The 19,021-nt window shown below is 43.0% G+C and overlaps 2 protein-coding genes across 3 annotated transcripts in view; one reads left to right on the top strand and one right to left on the bottom strand.

Moving 5' to 3' along the window:
- Positions 1-1,511: 1,511 nt before the first annotated feature.
- dnajc11b (DnaJ (Hsp40) homolog, subfamily C, member 11b) lies at positions 1,512-12,421 on the bottom strand (the record flags this gene model as incomplete). 2 transcript variants are annotated; one of them, XM_080461031.1, is made up of 16 exons in its annotated part: positions 12,301-12,421; positions 11,388-11,517; positions 10,151-10,224; positions 9,935-10,036; positions 9,549-9,677; positions 9,320-9,442; positions 9,121-9,194; positions 8,837-9,026; positions 8,620-8,705; positions 7,458-7,574; positions 7,193-7,348; positions 6,781-6,850; positions 6,511-6,568; positions 4,646-4,788; positions 4,413-4,542; positions 1,512-4,263 (listed from the first exon to the last, which is right to left on the bottom strand). In XM_080461031.1, the coding sequence occupies exons 1-16, from the start codon at positions 12,373-12,375 to the stop codon at positions 4,238-4,240; spliced, it is 1,683 nt and encodes a 560-aa protein (XP_080317157.1). In that variant the 5' UTR covers positions 12,376-12,421. The 2 variants fall into 2 exon arrangements, with proteins under 2 accessions (XP_080317157.1, XP_080317158.1); XM_080461032.1 differs by lacking the exon at positions 1,512-4,263 and having other exon boundaries at positions 4,408-4,542.
- Positions 12,422-16,975: 4,554 nt separating this feature from the next.
- The window catches only part of LOC308108283 (calmodulin-binding transcription activator 1-like), a 54,375-nt gene continuing 52,329 nt past the window's right edge, over positions 16,976-19,021 (top strand). The window contains exon 1 of the mRNA XM_080461112.1: positions 16,976-17,031. Coding sequence (XP_080317238.1) covers positions 17,007-17,031 — 25 coding nt within the window. The 5' untranslated portion in view covers positions 16,976-17,006. The remainder of the gene's footprint in view (positions 17,032-19,021) is intronic.

Consider the following 19,021-nt stretch of genomic DNA (forward strand, 5'->3'; position numbering starts at 1 on the left):
TGTATAACACTGTAAGACTGTGACAGGATCCCCTTATCCTCACTGAACAATGTGGAGTCGACACTTTGTCTTTCGTCCTCTTGCTTGGTTTCAACATTGATCTGTCTCCCTCACCAAATCTACAAGTGTAAATGCATTTTGCTTCTGTCATGTGATTGGCTGATAAGATGGCCGAATTGGATTTCGATGGCCGAAGGTCACTGTGATTTCATCCTTACCCCTCCCCCCGAGTTACGTTACAGCCTTATTCTAAATGGATTAAATTAATATTTTCCTTAAAAATTCTACACACAACTCCCAATAATGACAATGTGGGAAAAGCATTATTAAGCAAATTTATTGTGGGGGAAAAAAACCAGATGTAAATAAGGATTAACAGCGTTGTCCATGCAGCTCATAATTGAGCTCCTGTAGTGCTGCAGAAAGGTCCATGAGATGTCTCTACAGGCCAGATGGAAGCCATTCCTTAGAGACAGGCACAGGGCAGCCCGCCTGGAGTTTGACAAAATGCACCTGAGGAACTCTCAGACCCTGAGAAACAAAATTCTCTGGCCCGAAGAGACAAAGACTGAACTTTTTGGTGTGAATGCACCATGGCACCATGTTTGGAGAATACAAGCACTGCTCCTCACTTGGCCAATACCATCCATGCAGTGAAGCAAGGTGGTGGCAGCATCATGCTGTAGGGATGTTTTTCAGCCACAGGAACTGGGAGACGAGTCAGGTAGATTGATAAAGATAGATTGAAAGATGAATGCAGCAATCTACAGAGACATCCCGCTCCTGAGCGCTCTTGACCTCAGACTGGGACGGAGGTTCATCTTTCAGCAGAACAACGACCCAAAGCGCACAGCCAAGATATGAAAGGAGTCGCTTTAGGGCAGATCTGGGAATGTCCTTGAGTGGCTCAGCCAGAGCCGATTAAATGCGATTGAACATCCCTGGAGAGATCTGAAAATGGCTGTGGAACGACGCTTCCCATCCAACCTGATGGAGTCTGAGTGGTGCTGCGAAGAGGAATGCATCAAACTGCCCAAAGAGAGGTGTGCCAAGCTTCAATTTCTCCCAAAGGTGCATCAACAAAGTGTTGGGCGAAGTCTGTGAGATGTACATGTGTATGCAATTGCTGTTTTGGTTTTGTTTTTTCCATTTCTAGTAGATTTACAAACATTTCCAAAAAGTTTTTACATGTTGTTATTATGGGGCATTTTGTGGATAAACATATTTAAATCGGTTTTGGATTAAGGCTGTAATATAACAAAATTATAAAAAAAAAATTTAATAAGTGAAATTCTGGGAATACCTTCTGGATGCACTGTGTGTCTATTCTCACTTCAATGGGAAATTATTTAACATTAGAGTCCAAAGGTTATAACCACCGCTCATGTATTGTGCTTTAGAGAATGTAATGTTTCAGGAAACCTCCACTCAATAATCGAGTTTGGTCTTAAAAGCAACATTAGTGGCTCTGTCTGAGTCATCTTGAAATCAAAGGCCCACACTTATTGTCTAATGTTTTGTATGTTTAATGTCTTTACAGGGAAGGACAATGGCTCCTCAATCATACTTAACATATAAATGATAATATGAGTCACATTTCAATGAGGGGTTGGAAAATGACAGCAGGGAGCAGTTCCTCTGCTGGCCTCATGGTGGCACTAAAGCAGAGCGGATCAAGAGATCTGTCAACACGCTTAACATAACAATAAGACAGACATTAAATGCATTTAGTGCAATATGGCTGCTGCAGACTAACAGACTGACTTTCCAATTTTAAGACCAAAGTATCATCACCTATGTGAATTTCATTTTTAAGTCAATCTTCCTCCTCTGCTCGTGCAGGCTAATCACAGTAATAAAGAAAATCTGAAATTGAAAGACAGTTTAAAGTTGCTTGAGTTAGTCTGCTGTTGAGTGAAAGTGTATCGCTACAGTTCAAAGGCTTCAGCACCACTTTGATGAAGACCAGTGTCCTCGGTAATGTACATCTTGTGCAAAATATTACTTTCATAAACAATATAAATCCAGTTTGAAGCCTACATTAGTTGTAATAATAGTGTTGAAACGTTTTTTCCCCTTAACAAATTAGGGTATAACTAATTAGGTTTTTACAGTTACAGCATCAGTCTCTCTCCCATTACAACTACTGGCACAATGAATATATTACGGTAATGAGTTCAAACTATTAAGTGGGCGCTGTATTGCACAGTTGATATGATAAAACTTTGAAACCCGTTCATCAGCAGTCACCTGTATCGAAGGACATTAACATTCACGCCGTCAACTTCATCTGATGAGGTAACAGCATGAATGATCATCTCAAAGACAACAATGAAAGTCCCACTGTGTGTAAGAGTGTTTTGGCTCCTAAGGTGGATTAACCACATACAAGAGGCGGCATGGCATTTTAAATCAACATGTTTGGGGGTTTGTAATAATGAAATTAGGTGGATAGAGGACGGCATTGAATTGAAATAGATACGGCACAGGACAGGTTTGTGAAGCAAAACGGAAACGGCAACAGTAAATTTGGAGTAAATGACATTTACACATGGTATTTAAATGCAACTCAGAGTTGGATCTGAAAAATGAATCAACTGGAGTCCATTATTTCTCTGTGTTACATTTCCACACGAAGATCTGACTGAGATCTGGTCGCTTTCTGAAAACAATCCAAACTGTTAATATGCATGTCATTTTTCTCTTTACTTATTAAACCACTTCTGCCACTCACATGATCTTTCCCTTATCATATGTCAAAGTGCCAGTGGGCGGGACACTGAATCCCAGATTGCACCGAATGAAGGTCGAGCATCTTGGACGGCAGCTGTAATCATCTGTGTGTGAGAGTGAATGGATGACTGTGGGTTGACCTTATTTACAGGTCAAGAGTAGATAGTTCAGTATTAGTATGTGGATCAGGAACACAAGCTCACGCTTATGCTCACTGCATTCACATCAATATTTCCTTGTAATCTAGCACTATCCAGTCATCCAGTTCACTTCTTAATGCAAAGTATGAATAAGGTCTAAATGTGCCGTGATAATTAAGAATATTGGATGTATTTAGGCCCAAACCTGCTTCAACAGCAAACAGTCTACATGAGGCAAAGTGCTGATCTGTGCCTTCGCCCTCGAAACCACACAAATAATCATTCGTATCATTTTTCTCCCCCCCCCCCCCACAAAATGCTTTAAATCTATACGCGTACTTACTGTTGTTGCCGGCAATGAGCCAGATCCATGTCAGCAGCGCACAAACCATAACCTTCACAGCATTAAAAATCACTTTAAAAAAACTCTGTTTTGACTCGAACTGTGCAGACATAATCAATAAGCACGGACGCAAATCAAATCTAAGCTGAATTTCTGCCTTCGAATTGTGGCCTAGGATGAAATATTAAAAATCTATACGGGCAATTCAAAGCAATTTCTCCTTGGTTGTATCTCTCCTATCAAAGTGCAACTTGCGCCTCCCCGCCCCTTCACAGATGTAAGTTTTGAGCACCGGGTCACAAAATCTGACGGGTACTGCACCGAGCAGCAGACATAACATAACCTACATGAATAAAACGTACGTGTAAGACAATTTGACACGGAAACTAAAACACGAGATCAGTCATTTCTCAATCCCGGCTCGCCCTGGTATTACTGAGATGTGGTTGTGCATAATAACTTTGCAATGACTATGCAGTTATCAGAGTCAAAAGCCATCTGGGTGACACACATACGGGGTGAAGATGAGGGGTAAAGGTTATTGATCCTTTCGATACACGTTGACACAGTAGACGTCAAGAAACAGGTTTAAATTTAACCGCATACTCTCAGCTCATTACTTTGTGAAAAATCATTAAACCGCCTGCACTGATAGTCACGGTCAGGCCCGGGCATGTATGACGCTGTGCTCTGTGTCCGATCTCCTACGGCAGGCTGATATCTGAGCAGCTCCGTCAGGTGGAGCCAACCAAGGACACAAAGGGGAACACCTTGGAGAAACTCAGAGCTGACTCCGGTATTCTGCCGGACCCGGGGAAATGCCCTACAGGAAAGGAAGGAGTGGAGGAACTTGATAAACAGATTCACTAATACCATGACAGGAGAGGGCCAGAGGAGAGGAACAAGCTTTTTTTTTTTTTTTTTTTTTTTGGATGTGTTCACTCCATCCTGGGGTCCTCCCGCTCACGCAACGTCTCTTTTATCTGCGTTTGCCTTCTGGTGCGCCGACAGCGGCGAGCTTCTAGGACTCCGACTCAAGTCTGTGAGCTGACAAGACAAAAAAAAAAAAATATATATATATATATATATATATATATTCAATTTGAATGAGGATACAATCACATGCTGTGAACTTTAGTAATGTGGTAATTAGTGTGCAGCTACATAGCTAGTGGGTAAAGTGGCTGCATACTAACATTGCTTGGGTATCCGTAGCGGCTCCAAGTCTGCAGAGATGACTTGATGCATAACACCTCTGAACTGGTACAGTAATTTTAGACTCTTCTCCTCTCCTACACAGGGGTCGTAGAAGCCCGGCAAGCCCGCCTGCACACAGAGAAATTAATCAGGTTTGTGAGTATGTGTGTGTGCGCGTGTGTGTGTATGCAGTCAAATGCTGGAGTGCACTCTATCATCTAAGTACACACACCTTAGAAGCCTCCGTGAGGATGAGTTTGGAGTCTTTGACCAGGCACTGCAGAGGCACAGTCACGTCGATGACCTTGGCTTTTTCCTGCTTCTGGCTGGTGTCGGACACAAACTTCCCGTACCAGGCATTCAAGATGATCAGACCTAGATTGTAATACACGGCGTGTTGGGTGTTTTCATGTTAGGTGAAGATTATAAATTGGCAATAGACTCTAAACGGTTTCTTTGTCATCGTTTAACCTTGTGTTTTGAATCTTGCTGGTGGAGGACACGGCTCATAGAGCCCACAGTGTGCCTGCTGAGTGACTGGCTCCCTTCGCTCCTCGCACTGTCATAGTTACACAGTGATAAGCAAAATAGTTGAGTAGAGGTCATCACATTGACAAATCTATGGTTTTTTTTTTAAAGTACAAAACTCCAAATCTGTTATTATTTGAACTCCATCTTGACTGATTCCTTGCGCTTGAGCCTGACAGATTAGCTCTTTGAACTAGTCGGTCGGGTGTTCCAACAAACACTTTTTTTTTTCTAATAACTTCAAACATGCAAAGGAGATTAATTTGCAAAATATGATCAAATAAATAAATAAAACACAGCACTCAGTTAATCAGTCGGTTAATTACAGCTCTTTCAAAGAAACATCAATGTGGCTGTGTCATATTTACAAAATGTTAATATTCATTTATTGTCAAAATGTTTTCAAGATGATTAAAAAGTAGCACCACTAATGAAGCAAAAGACAATGAGAAACATCAGATTATTAGTCATATGCATCTTTTTTTACTTAAACATATACCTACAAACATCTACCCAGTATAATAATGTAAAATACAATAAACATGGTAAAATTATTAATTGGAAGCTGAAGGAAAATGGACACTTTTGGTTTTGTCCTGCAATAAACTGCATGTCCTGTGAAGTACAATTCAAATACTTTTAAAACATTTCCAGACCCGGAACATCAAAATCTTAACTTAATCAATAATTTTCTTTACAGAGGAGTTCAACCAGAATGACTGACCTTCAAACTCTTCCCATACCTTTGTAAACACTTTGAAACTAAGGTCTAAAAGCAAGTATTAGATTCTTTTTAGTCTTAGAGGTTTTTTTCCACTTTCCAAGCCCTTCGTCACCGAGACCACCACATTGCACTCTTCAAGCCATCATACAATACGCTGCACATAATGTGTCTCATACCAAGTAGTGGTTTTTGGTTGAATGCCAGACTTCCTAATGATTTTCATGTTATAAGATTGGATGGTTAATGGTAATTGGGATCCATAGGCAATAAAAAGCCGAACTCGTTTCATGATAGTTAGATGCTTTTACTGAATTACCTGCTAAGTCTTGATATTCAAACTGTTGCAACTGTGCTAGCTTATTACTAAAGCCTCTGATTAATTTGTAATTACGCTCAATAACAATAATTCAGTTTAAGAAAAGAAAATCTTAGTTTTCACCCTAAACCTTTTTTTGTTGATCAGCATTTTGAAAATTAAAGAGAAATATAACGAAGGGAGGCGGCATCTCTCTGACCCCAGGATTTCTTCTCCTTTATCACCCATGTAATTCTCTCTGGCCACCCATTAAGTCGTTATCAGACATTTTCTTTCAGCAGAGCATCAGAAGCTGCTGTGAACTCATCCAGGAACAAACTCTTCATATGATCTTGAACATGTTCATGTAGAATCTAACAGGTAGAAGCCACGAGTATATTCTGTAATGCTGACAGAAATATGAACAAAAGTAGCCAAATTTTGATTCTCGCCAAGTTTGGACTGTTTAAAACTGAAAAATTGTTTTAGTTTTACATCGTGTGTGTGTGTGTGGGTGTGTGTGTGTGTGTGTGTGTGTGTGTGTCCTCACCCATCTTGGATTCTTCTGCTTCTATGATTCTCCTCACAGACTCCTGCATCAGCAGAACCTGCAGAGGAGCCAAGGGAGAGAGGAGGAGGAGGAGGAGGGAGGAGGAGGAGGAGGAGGAGGAGGAGAACAGCAAAAGAGGATGGGGGAGAGATTTCCAGACAGGATTCACTCACGAGTTCATAATGAGAAGAGCTGAACTCAGACACAATGATCAATTATCCCCCGTACACACACACACACAATGAGTGTTTCCTGTGTGTGAATACTCACAGCAGACTCTGCCTCCTGCTTCTTCTTGGCAATGTCTGTGGCAGAGCTTTTCCTCTGCAACTCGAGATCCCTGACAAACACAAAGCAGACATCTATGATCACCCACTGGGATTCACTGTGGAGACTCTCTCTGATGACAGTGCAAGCGTGGAAGAAACCTCTCTCGTATTAATGACACCCACAACTGAAAAGACTGTGCTTTTTCGGCGGAGAGCTGCCTTCATCAGATTAATAAAGTTTTGTCATCCAATAGGTTTTTAAGTTTACACATGTTAAGTATATGACAAGTAAAAAAAAAAAAAAAGAATAATTGGAAGTGAATGGTAAAGAAAATTCTGTCAGAATAATAGTGAATTCTTCATGACCCCAGTGGGAAGTTTTCCACTAAAGGGGCAGAGAAAGAAATACTCACTGCTCTTTCTGCGCTTGTGTATATGGGATGATGACGAGTCTGTGCACAGCCATGTAGACCAGCAGGGGTCCTGCAGTGGCATAGAAGACGGCACTGGGCAGCAGCTGATCCGTCAGGTGGATTGGAAACAGGTACGTCTGACTTGCACGCGCCAGCCTGCGGAAAACACAAGCGAACCGCCCAAATGTAGAGAATCACCTTAGATTAGGCTGTGAGACAAGTACACGCATAACAGTGAGATCATATTTGGCGCCGGGGCTGGTACTTGATCTTGAGCGTGACCCCCTGTGGGACACCGATGCTGACAGTGGCTGACAGGACACTGTGTCGGCTGATCTTCCTCTCCGCTCCATATTCCACCACAGTGCCGAACCAGCCCGTCCTGTAGCGAGACCAACACAAAAAGTGAGTAGAGACCACTGAGAGAAATGGAACGCACAACAGAAGGGGATAACACGCTGCTTCCGTTAGTGAGGCAGACTAAAAGTAAGCAGCAAAAACTTAGAATAGCGTCAAATGGCTTTTTTATACGACATACATATTTCAAGACATTTAATTTTCATATTGTGGTTTTTATATTTTAGTTTATGTTGCGTTTTGGGAGGCAGTGGTGTCGGAGGGGTTAAAAACTGCAAGTTTGACTTGGTTTGAATCCAAATATCCACAAATGTGACTGAAAGTGGTGTCAGGATCAGTGTTGTGGTTCCCTCTGTGTTTCTGGGCTTCCTGGACCACACTGGAGTCCAATCACCAGGTCAATGGTTGCTTTGAGATGATGCAGCAGTCATGTGACAGAGTCAGGTGATGAGAAAGAAATCTAGGTTGATTCGGTAGGGGTATTTAAACAGCCTTCATGTCAGTCAGTCAGTCAGTGTGTGTGTGTGTGTGTGTGTATGTATGATTATTGTGCTGCAGTGACAGAAGCACTGTCAGAACTTCATTGTAAATAGATTTCTTTCTTCTGTTTCTCCTCCTATAAATACCTAGATTGTTTGAATATTTTGCAGCTTTCTATGCGACTACACCTGTTTTGTTGTATTGTCTGGGAAAGCTAAAGTAGAAACCCTGTCACAATTTTTAATGCTGTTAATGTGATTTTAAAGACGTTTAGGTCCTGGTATTGTTTTACATTTTTAAGTATGGAAAATATAGAAAACATGGGGGCGGGGAAACATGTAAAAACTCCTATCATTCTAATTTCAAAAGTTACAAACATAATCAAATAATACAGTAAAGCCAGGGCATACAGACAATCCCTGAAGTTATAACACTGGATGTCGATCCAAAAGATTCTGTGTGTATTGAGTTACTCTTTAATGTATGATGCCCAATTCTATCAGCAAATGACCAAACCAGTTTTTTTAACTGATATTTCCCGAAGAATTTTCCTGCATTGTTTTAACCAGCAAATGTTGAGGCACACGTACTTGACGGAACCTTTAACTTTGGTCTGGTCTTCATCCTGGAACTTGTACTGGTAACTCATCATCAGGTAGGAGTGAGGCACACCCAGCTGAAAAGGAGGTTTTGAAAAGCCATAAAGGTCACGATAACAAAGACAAATTGAATGATATATATTTATGACATACTGCGGCTCTGTCGGCAATCCGACTTTGTTCCCTTGCGTATTATGCTGGCGTGTACCTGCAGAGCCAGAGTGAAGTGGCTGCTCTTCGTGTCCCGGACCAGGCTGGTAGTCATGGCACTGTTGGGCCCCCACCTCCACTGCAGATAACCCATGGTGTTCTGATCCAGGTGACGCGCCGTCATCAGAGAGCAACTCGGCCTGGGGCCTCGAGGAGAGAACTGCAAACCGCACTGTGCTGTCAAGAAACTGCACAGACAGGGGTTGTGAAGGAGAAAGAGAGTCTTGCGTACAGGTCGACACAAAATATTCTGGAGTCTATACAAAATAAATGGGGTCTCACCACCGCTGCGTGAGATTACGAAACACCTTAAACCCTATGAGCGGTCCCAGTATGTCTCCCGCGCCAACCTCCACCTGCAGAGATGAATCAAACCCACTGAGATAGAGGAGACTGCAGAAGGTCAAACACAGAAAACTTAAACCATCAGCCTGCATCTTTAACACAGCCGCCACTCCCTGTGTGTGTCTGCGCATTTTACCTCTCCCCAGCCCTTCGCCGACAAAACTTTGCGTATGGTCATGTTGATGTTGCCCCCTCCATTCCCATTGTGCGTAGATAGTGACCCAGACAGCACCGCTGTGTCAGTGTTTGTCAGAGGAGCCTGAAGAACGACAGCAAAATGATATCACAGAACACCAAAAGAAAAGCCAGGCTCAGGTTAACATGTGGGTGGACAGCAAGTGCTGAGCAAATGTGTTTTTCTGTACCTCTATAGACTGAGAAATATGCATCTTGTTGATTTCAATATGTGGAAAGCCTCCTCCTGGCATCTCTTCAAAGTCCTCATCATAGCGGTCGAACAGGTCCGTTGCATCCACACCGACGCTGATGGTGCCCTGAATAAAGAGGAGGTGAAAAAAAAAAAAAGAAAAAAAAAAAGGCGCAAGATTGACAGAATTAATTTTGAAAAAAGGAAAAGGGTGAGTCACATAATGAAATCAAAGTAAAAAGCATCCACAGTCAAAACAGAGCAGTGCTACCCGACGTGCTTAATAACATCTGCTTAAAACTGGCAGCCGGTACAAGGAAAAAAAAAAAAAAAAAGTGGTGAAAGTAACTGATAAAGAATTAACACGGGAGAGCGTGAGTAAACCTTGGGGTTCGTTCTCTGCTGCAGCCTCCTCTCCTCTCGCTCTCTCTGCAGCCGGTCGTACTCCTCTCGGATTTCTGCCGGTGTCCTCTTCCTTTCCACTATCTGCAATTTGTCGAGATAAAGAAGAGTGAGACGGTGATGAAGACATACAGCGGAACAGCACGTTCACTCAAATAACAGACGAGTAGAGTCAAAGACTCGGTGAGAAGAAAATACCTCCCAGCCTTCCACCTCCAGCCCTTTCTTTCCAAAGATGTCATAGATGGCTCTGGTGTGAGCATCACTCAGCACTGAAGGGGAAGGAGGGAAAGTACTTCAGAGCATGCCCATACATTGTGTTTGGTAGGTTTTTCATCAGGTATGGAGGTAACAAAACACAGACACTCCCCATCAATATAAGTAAGCGGTATTTTTTAGTACTCGTCGTAGGGCTGCACAATATTCGGAGAACATGCAATAAGCAATATTGTAGTAGAGCATAACTATATGATTTGCATAAATTCTAATATGTTATGTATATGGTGTGTTAATGTCTTTTGTGATTGTGTGTTTAGTCCCCCCCCCCCCCCCCCCCCCCCCCATCAGTTACAGTGTTTCACAAGCAGAGCACTTTGTTAAATTAGTTGTTCTTGGTCACTGTTCCATGGTTTTTGCACTTTTTCTGCTTCTCACTTCTCCGCTGTGGCCACCAAGTTTGAAATAATTAGGGCTGTCAATCAAAATAGCAAATCACGCAGGCTTTATGAATTGAGCTTGATTAATCACACTTTTCTTGTGTATTTCAGATTTTGTCATTTTGAGTTTGCAGAGCATGAAGGCACGGTGCATGGAAACACAATTTATCAAAGTTCGGTCAGTCTATTTATATATATACAGTATGTTGTTGTATCCCCACAAAATAACAGCTTATGTCAAGAGTGTGAGTTATTTTATTAGGGCTAAAAAACAAAAACGTGTCTTTATTTTTCTTTTTTTTTTTAATGTCATATATTCTATGGTTGGGTAAGTATTCTTTTCCTGTTTTTTGGAAAAACTACTACTTACGTAATGAATTTAAGAGGGCGCCAACAGCAGAGAGTTTTCTTCAAATGAAAAGACCTCGGTTTTAAACCATTTCAAGTTCAACTAAATTATTGAAATCTCTGTACTGTGTTATAAATTCAGTTTTATCGGCTGTTGGTTTTTTTTTGCAAGTTTTGCCTTGTTATTACTTTTATTAATACATCTTATTCTATATGTTCTATATTTCTTAAAGCTATTGTCCTTAAGATTGTATTACAGTTAATTAAGACAGTCAGTTTTAGTTCATCTTTTATAAAATGCTTTAATGTTTCTTTTTAAAAATTTTTGGGTTCTTACTTGTTTTGTCCTCTTGTCAAATATCTCTACAACACCGACTTTTACTAAAAGGGGCTTCACAAATACTGCTTGAAATTGATTTATTGATCCTCACCCTCATAAGCCTGGTGGACCTGGTTGAAGAGTTGCTCGGCTTGTTGTTTCAGCTCTGGATCTCGATGTTTGTCAGGATGGTAGAGCATACACAGCCTCCGATAAGACACCTTTAACTCTTCTATTGTAGCCTGCGGGAGGAGGGAACACGTGTTTACGCTGAACAGAGCTGTGGAGAACAATAGCAATCCTAAATCCTGATTCAGCTGTAAACGTAAACATAAACAAACAAACAAAAAGATAATCCTTTAAGAAAGCATTCTTGTGTCAAATTGAAAATATCCCCTCTTTAAGTCTCAGTACAGTGGAATTTCTGTGTGGGGTTTGCATTTTCTCTCCCTGTGTGTATGCATGTTGGTTTTCTCAGGGTATTCCAGTGTCCTCCCAAAGTCCTAAAGACATTTGAGTTACATTGATGACTCTAAAGTGGCTGTGGGATACATATGGGGGTTTTGTACCCTGCTGGGATCAGCTAAAGAGCCCATAGTAGAAGATTCACTTTCAAGAGCTGACACTGCTCTTACATCAAGGCTTCTTGATTTAAATTTAAAGAGCAGCGATGTACTTTTATCAGGCGATGCAGCCTGGTACTTCAGACCCTATCTGATGCTGTCAAATGACACTCCAAGTCACATCTTAAGAGATCTGAGAGGATGCCCACTGATGCAGCGGTATTAAACCTTCATATATGCGGACACATTCGTGTATAGTCAGTCTGCTTGGTCGTGCATTCTTCTAAAGCATCCTGTGGTCTCCATCCAGTCCCGTGATGGAGCAGACAGAGAGGAGCGTTATCCAACCGGAGGACGATACATCCACCGCGCGCCTCTTACTCAATGACAATCTGGCTTCAAGGTCACGGTAAGGGCTCCGCAGTCGTCGGACGTGTGTGCAAAACACGGAAACACCCGTACCTCTTTCCTGACGTTGAGCAGAGAGTAGTAGTCCTGGTTATTAGACTCAAAATCATCATCCAAGGAAGCCGCCATGTTTGCGTTTGGCCCGGTTCGGTCCCGCCCACCTCCTCAGTGTTGTGCCAGCTGATTGGTCCGTGCTGCAGGAGGGCTCGAGCCGCTCTCGTTCTGTTGCCCTCTACCGGCTGACACACACACACACACACACACACACACACACACACACACACACACACACACACACACACACACACACACACACACACACACACACACACACACACACACACACACACACACACACACACACACTGCAGAGTAAATTAACGCTATATTTGAACAGTCAACACTGCGTCATAATCATCATGTCCACAATGTTTATGAGAGAAAGGAGCAAATCTGGAGAACAAGGGGAAGAAGAGCACCAAGAGTTAAACTTCGAGTTGCCCCCCCCAAAAGTGATAAAATGAAGGCTGCCATTCTTTTCTTTTTTATCAATTAGTCTTCTATTTGGAAATGAAAATCAATTGATCACTGGGAGCTGTCACACAGTGACTCTTGCGTCCCATTAGTGAGTATGTCCCCTGTTTAAATACAAGAGCCTGTCTGTGTGGAGTATGCATATCACTCTAAAAAATGTCTCCAGGTGCTATGGTTTCCTCCCACAGTCCAAAAGCATGCATGGAAGGTTAATTGGTGTCTAACTTGCTCTCGTTGATGTGCTTGTGTGTATTACAGCAATCATTTTTAACATGCAAGGACATATCTATCTCACCACATCTATCATGCGGCTGTTCAGATGAGAAGCCTTGAAATAAGGTCTCTCAGTCAGGGTTACTGTCTTTAATTTTCTCGACTATGAAACTACACACTACACTTATCACATTCAAAGCCATCCTACCTTTCTATTCCAACCTAACTCCATCCCCAACCTGTCACCGACTAATAAGTTGAGCTCTTTTTAAACCCTCCTCAAAGCGCATCAGTTCATAACTGCTTTCATGATCTTCTATGTTTTTGTGCACATTCCGATAATGTCCAGTTTTCATGTTCAGGTCCACCTTAAAAGTTGTGGATTGCTCTGAACACGGTTATATTAATATTTGTAATTTTATTCAATAAAGTGAACATAAAATGTGTTATATAAGTATCACCAAAGTAAACAGAGAGGACTTGTTTGTCTCCAAACAACAGCAGAGGAGTTTCCGTGCGGAATAGTAGTGGAGTTATTGTTCTTCAATGCAGGTGAAACCAGTCTAACACAGATCAGATGAGCTCTGCCAATAAAAAGCCAGAAAACTCCCAAAACTTTTAAATACTTTCAGTTACAACAATGTGACTGCTATTCTAGTTGTGTGTGTGTGTGCGTGTGTGTGTGTGTGTGTGTGTGTGTGTGTGTGTGTGTGTGTGTGTGTGTGTGTGTGTGTGTGTGTGTGTGTGTGTGTGTGTGTGTGTGTGTGTGTGTGTGTGTGTGTGTGTGTGTGTGTGTGTGTGTGTGTGTGTGTGTGTGTGTGTGTGTTTACAACCTCTTTGTGCCACCTTCACGAGACACATTTAAGTAATCTACACAGTAGTGTTCTGTAGTGGTCCACTGCATTAGTTCAGCACCAGCTGTCTCCTGATATTTGCCTTCATTGCCAGTGTAATCTGCTTGGGGACCCTGGGGCTAAAATGAGCTAAAATTGCCCCCCAGTAAGACTCAGTTTCTCCCTGTGTGCATTGCAGACCTGCTTAATGTCTGGTATACTGTGTGGTAATTTGATTAAGCAAAAGTTAATTCAGGAGTATGTAAGACACACACCATATGAAATAAGATAATCAAAAGCTGATTTTAGACACATGGTTCTGCTACAAGACGGCACCACAGGGCCAATGTCATTTTCAGATAGATACATAATCACAAATGAATTAATGGTTTAAAACATTAACTTGCATAGTGGATTTTGCATATATTTATATATATACATATGTGTGTGTGTGTGTGTGTGTGTGTGTGTGTATACAGTATGTATACGTACACGCACACAATATCAACAGAAGGTGTCACAAAATGCAAAATGCATCCTTGTGTCACATTTTTACATTGTTAACATACATAATGACATCTTTACATCTTGTGACAGTATAGAAAATAGGGATTTTTGCTTTTTTGACCACATTTTGCTGACAATCGCAATATTTCCAGTTCAGGTCGTAATTTATCATGTGATTGTTTGTTGTTTTGTCTTTCTGTGAGTGATCATATAAATTCATTCACTCCACATCAGTAATTATTTAAAAATGCAACAAAATCTTGGCGGAAAGACTTTAAAAACCACCTCCTAACGATGGCATATTGTCATTCCACTTTAGCGTCGGAGCAAAGCTTGACAAAAACACGGCTCTGAAGGTCCGCTGTAGATTTAAGTTTTATTACATCATTCTCAGTAGATACAGAAACCTCATTGTCATTCATCTCACTTGAATCCTGTCGATCCGTGCCTCTGCACTGCGAGGCTGTACGCGCAGCATACGTAGCCGAGGACGAGCCATTCAAAACCTCTGTTTTCCGTGAAGCGTGTCTACGGAGAGGATTGTCTCTGTCAAACACAAGGCTTTGGTGCAAAGGCGATATTCTACCCCGAGGCACAGAGTGACAGTGTGGGCTGGAAAACGAGAACATAATGGTCCCAGTTAAGTCCTACTGTTTAGATGGGATAACCTCATATAAAGCGGGAGCATTATAAATAGCCCATTCGTGATCATGTTAGGCTCGTTATGAACTAAACTTTCCGCAGGGATACAGTATCATACCAGATATTCCTGCGAGAGCCCAAACTGGAGGGGGGCATGTAGGGAGGGGGTTGGTTGGGGTGGGGTGGGGGGTGGGGTGGGGGGGGGGGGGCGCTTTTCATTTTATCCTACAAGTTTCCATCTGACCTGTCATCACTTCAGTTTAATAACATGGCTCAAAGAAAGCAGGTAGTGAGAGCGCACAGGCTGTGTAGGCGCGTGTGGAGCTGTCCTTTCAGCACCGCGAGCCTCAGCACCATAGCACCCGCTCAGCCCACGCGCATTAAAAAAAAGTATCTTTCAGGCACTTCTCTCCTTTCATTTAAATTCAAGCCAGGGTTCATAATTTATGGCGAGACGCGACCTTACATCGCATTTTCTCAACAGTCCACTGGGTTTGCATGTGAAGGAATAAGCGAGCGCGCACGGGTTTGTATGCGCGCAGAAAGCTCGTGGAAGTGTAGGCCTACGTTGTGAGGGCGCGCGCATTTGTGTGTGTGTGTGTGTGTGTGTGTGTGTGTGTGTGTGTGTGTGTGTGTGTGTGTGTGTGTGTGTGTGTGTGTGTGTGTGTGTGTGTGTGTGTGTGTGTGTGTGCGCGTGTGTGTGTGTGTGTAAGAAAGAGAGAGGGAGAGAGAGTGAAGATGATGATGAACATGATGATGATGCTGTGGGAGGCTGTCAAGGTGTCCTCGAATACAGACGTCGTTCAGTGACGTGAGAGGGTTGAGAGAGAGAGAGAGAGAGGGAGAGGGAGAGGGAGAGCGAGCGCGTGAACATCAGGGGGCGTGTACAACGGGAAGAAGCAGAGGGATGGATTTCTATGGCAAGCCAAAGCTGCCACAATTATTGCCTCTCAATTTATACCCAAACGCATCTCTTTGATTTTTCCTCACCATCCATGCATATTTACTTAGCAACATATCATCATCTTCACCACCGTAAAGTCTTCAGTGTAGAGATGACTTGCTTTTTTTTTTCAACGATTAAGTGTAGAAACTTTAAAAGAAAGCCCTCAGGAGTTATTTTTAACTGCGTAACCAGTAAGCATTTACAGTATCATAATAACACAGAAAAAGTCCACCCAAATAACTTGGTACTTTTCACCATAAGATGTTGTATTGCATTGTCAGTTAGAAGATTTGAAATCAATTTACCTCTATGAAATGTCGACAATGAAAACACATATTTCTCAGACAAACCATTATGTCGATCTATAAACATCACAAGGTGGAATTCTTTTTTTCTTGAGTTAAAAAAAGGTGTGGTTTTTTTTCTCCACAGTCCAACAACATCCACGTAAGGTCAATTGGTGTCTTTAAATTGCCCGTATTTGTAAATGTGAATGTCTGTCACTGTGTTTCCTCCATCGCTCTGTGACTCTGAACTGGAGAAATTGAAGACGGGTGCATAGATCAACTGTGGCGTAAACTTTAAATGACATCCTTGAAACAAATACTCAAAGGTACTAAGTCAGTGTTTATAGTTGCCCTCTTTCATATATAGAATAAAGGGCATTTTTATGACATATTCTTCAAGTCCGAACACACAGAGACAGTGAGGCCAGTAGGAAGATGTATAAAGACGCATGATATAATTGCCATCCCCTCTGACTGTCCTGCCGGATCTCCGGTGTCGCACGTTGCTAAATTGTGGCAGGTTTGGCTCGCCATATCCTCCCCGGGTCTCCATCACGGATCCGGGACCAATAGTGTGTTCAGACGCGGCAGGCTCGTCTCCCCTTTCCTCGGCCCCGCCCCCCTCCTTGAGCTGTCCTCGTCGTGCACGCGCGTGGTCCTCCCCTCCACCACCACCACCACCACCATCACCATCACCGCCCCCCTCCTCCCCCCTCCCACCACCACTAGGTCGAGTCGAGGAGGAGGAGGAGGAGGAAGAGGAGGAGGAGGAGGGATGAGGCGCGCGGTGGAGGGGAAATGGCTGCCGAAAACAAGCCGGAAGGTAAGAGAGAAATAACGGTTTTTATTCGGGGTGGCAAGAGTCCCGCGATACGGGGTCGAGTCGAGGCGATGCGAGGACGGAGGCACGGCGGAGGGTGGCGTTAGCGGCGGGGCTTTCCCTCCCCTCCAGCCCGGCCCCGACAACACGGAGGCTGGTGCTGAAACAGCGACCGTGTGGAGCACGGTCAACCGACAGCAGATAAATAACAAGAGGGGAGAGTTGTCCTGTCGGTACAGGATCCGACTGAGGTGGGATAGCGTAGTCTTTCACCGTCCGATGTTCGCCCCCCCCCCCCCCCCCCCCCCCCCCCATCCCCCCCATGAGGAGCAGGTTTATGGGAGCTTTTTAAACGTTTAACATAAAAGGAACGGAGATGAGAGAGAAGGGATGAGAGTGGTTCACGCTGAAGGAATTCAGCTGCTTTCCCTGTGTGTGTGTGTGTGTGTGTGTGTGTGTGTGTGTGTGTGTGTGTGTGTGTGTGTGTGTGTGTGTGTGTGTGTGTGTGTGTGTGTGTGTGTGTGTGTGTGTGTGTGTGTGTGTGTGTGTGTATCTGTCTCTGTGTCTCTCTTTAAAGCATAAAGTACACCACTGAATTGCAGGTTTTCTCTGCCTGACACGCGCCAGCTGTGTGTTTATTTAGTCCTAATCTAATGTCGGTGTGTGTGTGTGTGTGTGTGTGTGTGTGTGTGTGTGTGTGTGTGTGTGTGTGTGTGTGTGTGTGTGTGTGTGTGTGTGTGTGTGTGTGTGTGTGTGTGTGTGTGTGTGTGTGTGTGTGTGTGTGTGTGTGTATTTGTGTGTGTGCGTGCGTGTGTGTTTATGTTTGTGTTCATTGGCGTTGATGTGTGCTCATGGTTGCTAAGGCACTGAAGGTGAGAATCTGGCTGCATGCAGGTTAGGGAGGGAGAGATGGAGGGAGTGGGGGCTGGGGGTATGTGTGTCAGTTTTAGGTCATATCACCAATCCAGTTTATTTATTTATTTATTTATTTATTTATTTATTTATTTATTTATTTATTTATTTATTTATTGTAATTTGTATTTACTGCCTTAACTAAACTGTTGGGGTCGTTAGTCTCTCTCTCTCTCGCCTCTCTCTCTCTCTCTCTCTCTCTCTCTCTCTCTCTCTCTCACACACACACACACACACACACACACACACACACACACACACACACACACACACACACACACACACACACACACACACACACACACACACACACACACACACACACAGAGTCACCATCTCAGTCAGACTGCTATTCATTCATTCATGAATTATTTAGGATTGGCAATATTATCTCTATCTCAACTCCTGGGTGAAGGAAGACTTTGTTCTTTACTCAGCGTGCTTGACATTTGTTGATAGAAATCCCCCGGTTGTGACTCTCTTCTGAATATCGCTTTCATTTTCTTGCCTCTTTAAAGTACAGCTGATGCCAGGAAGGGTTACATTTCCTAAAGAAGCCCATTAAGCTGACAAACAAAACAGCAGACTGTGCTGTGATTGATGACACCGTTTGTGGGCAACTCAGGAGCTAACACGTCATACAGCAATAAAAATCTTGCTCGGGACATCAGTGTAAATAGCGGACTATTTTTAACTGATTAGTTACTGCAAGTTGTAATGAGAAGGACAGCGAGAGATTTTTGCTCTCTCTCCACTAGGGAGCAACATAGAGCAAGATTACTCTCTGGGGCAATTTTTTGGAGCGCCACGAATTGGGCAAGTCGGATCATACATTTCACATTTCAGGCCTTCAGCACCTAAAGATAAAGACACATATGGGCATGCAAGCAAGCATGCAGTATGATTGCCAGAGGCAAAAGGAAGGCCCGTTGCGTGTAAAGACTATCACTGTAGAATAGAAGATAGAAGGCCCGTTGGGCAGATCAGCAGGCACTGTACCATATAAATATAAAACTATCCCCCTTCCGCCCATACTGTACTTTACCTACATATCGGCACGCAAACGGACTCACTCATTCAC

This window comes from Lipophrys pholis (genome assembly GCF_963383615.2).
Source record: "Lipophrys pholis genome assembly, chromosome: 4".
Taxonomy (NCBI): domain Eukaryota; kingdom Metazoa; phylum Chordata; class Actinopteri; order Blenniiformes; family Blenniidae; genus Lipophrys; species Lipophrys pholis.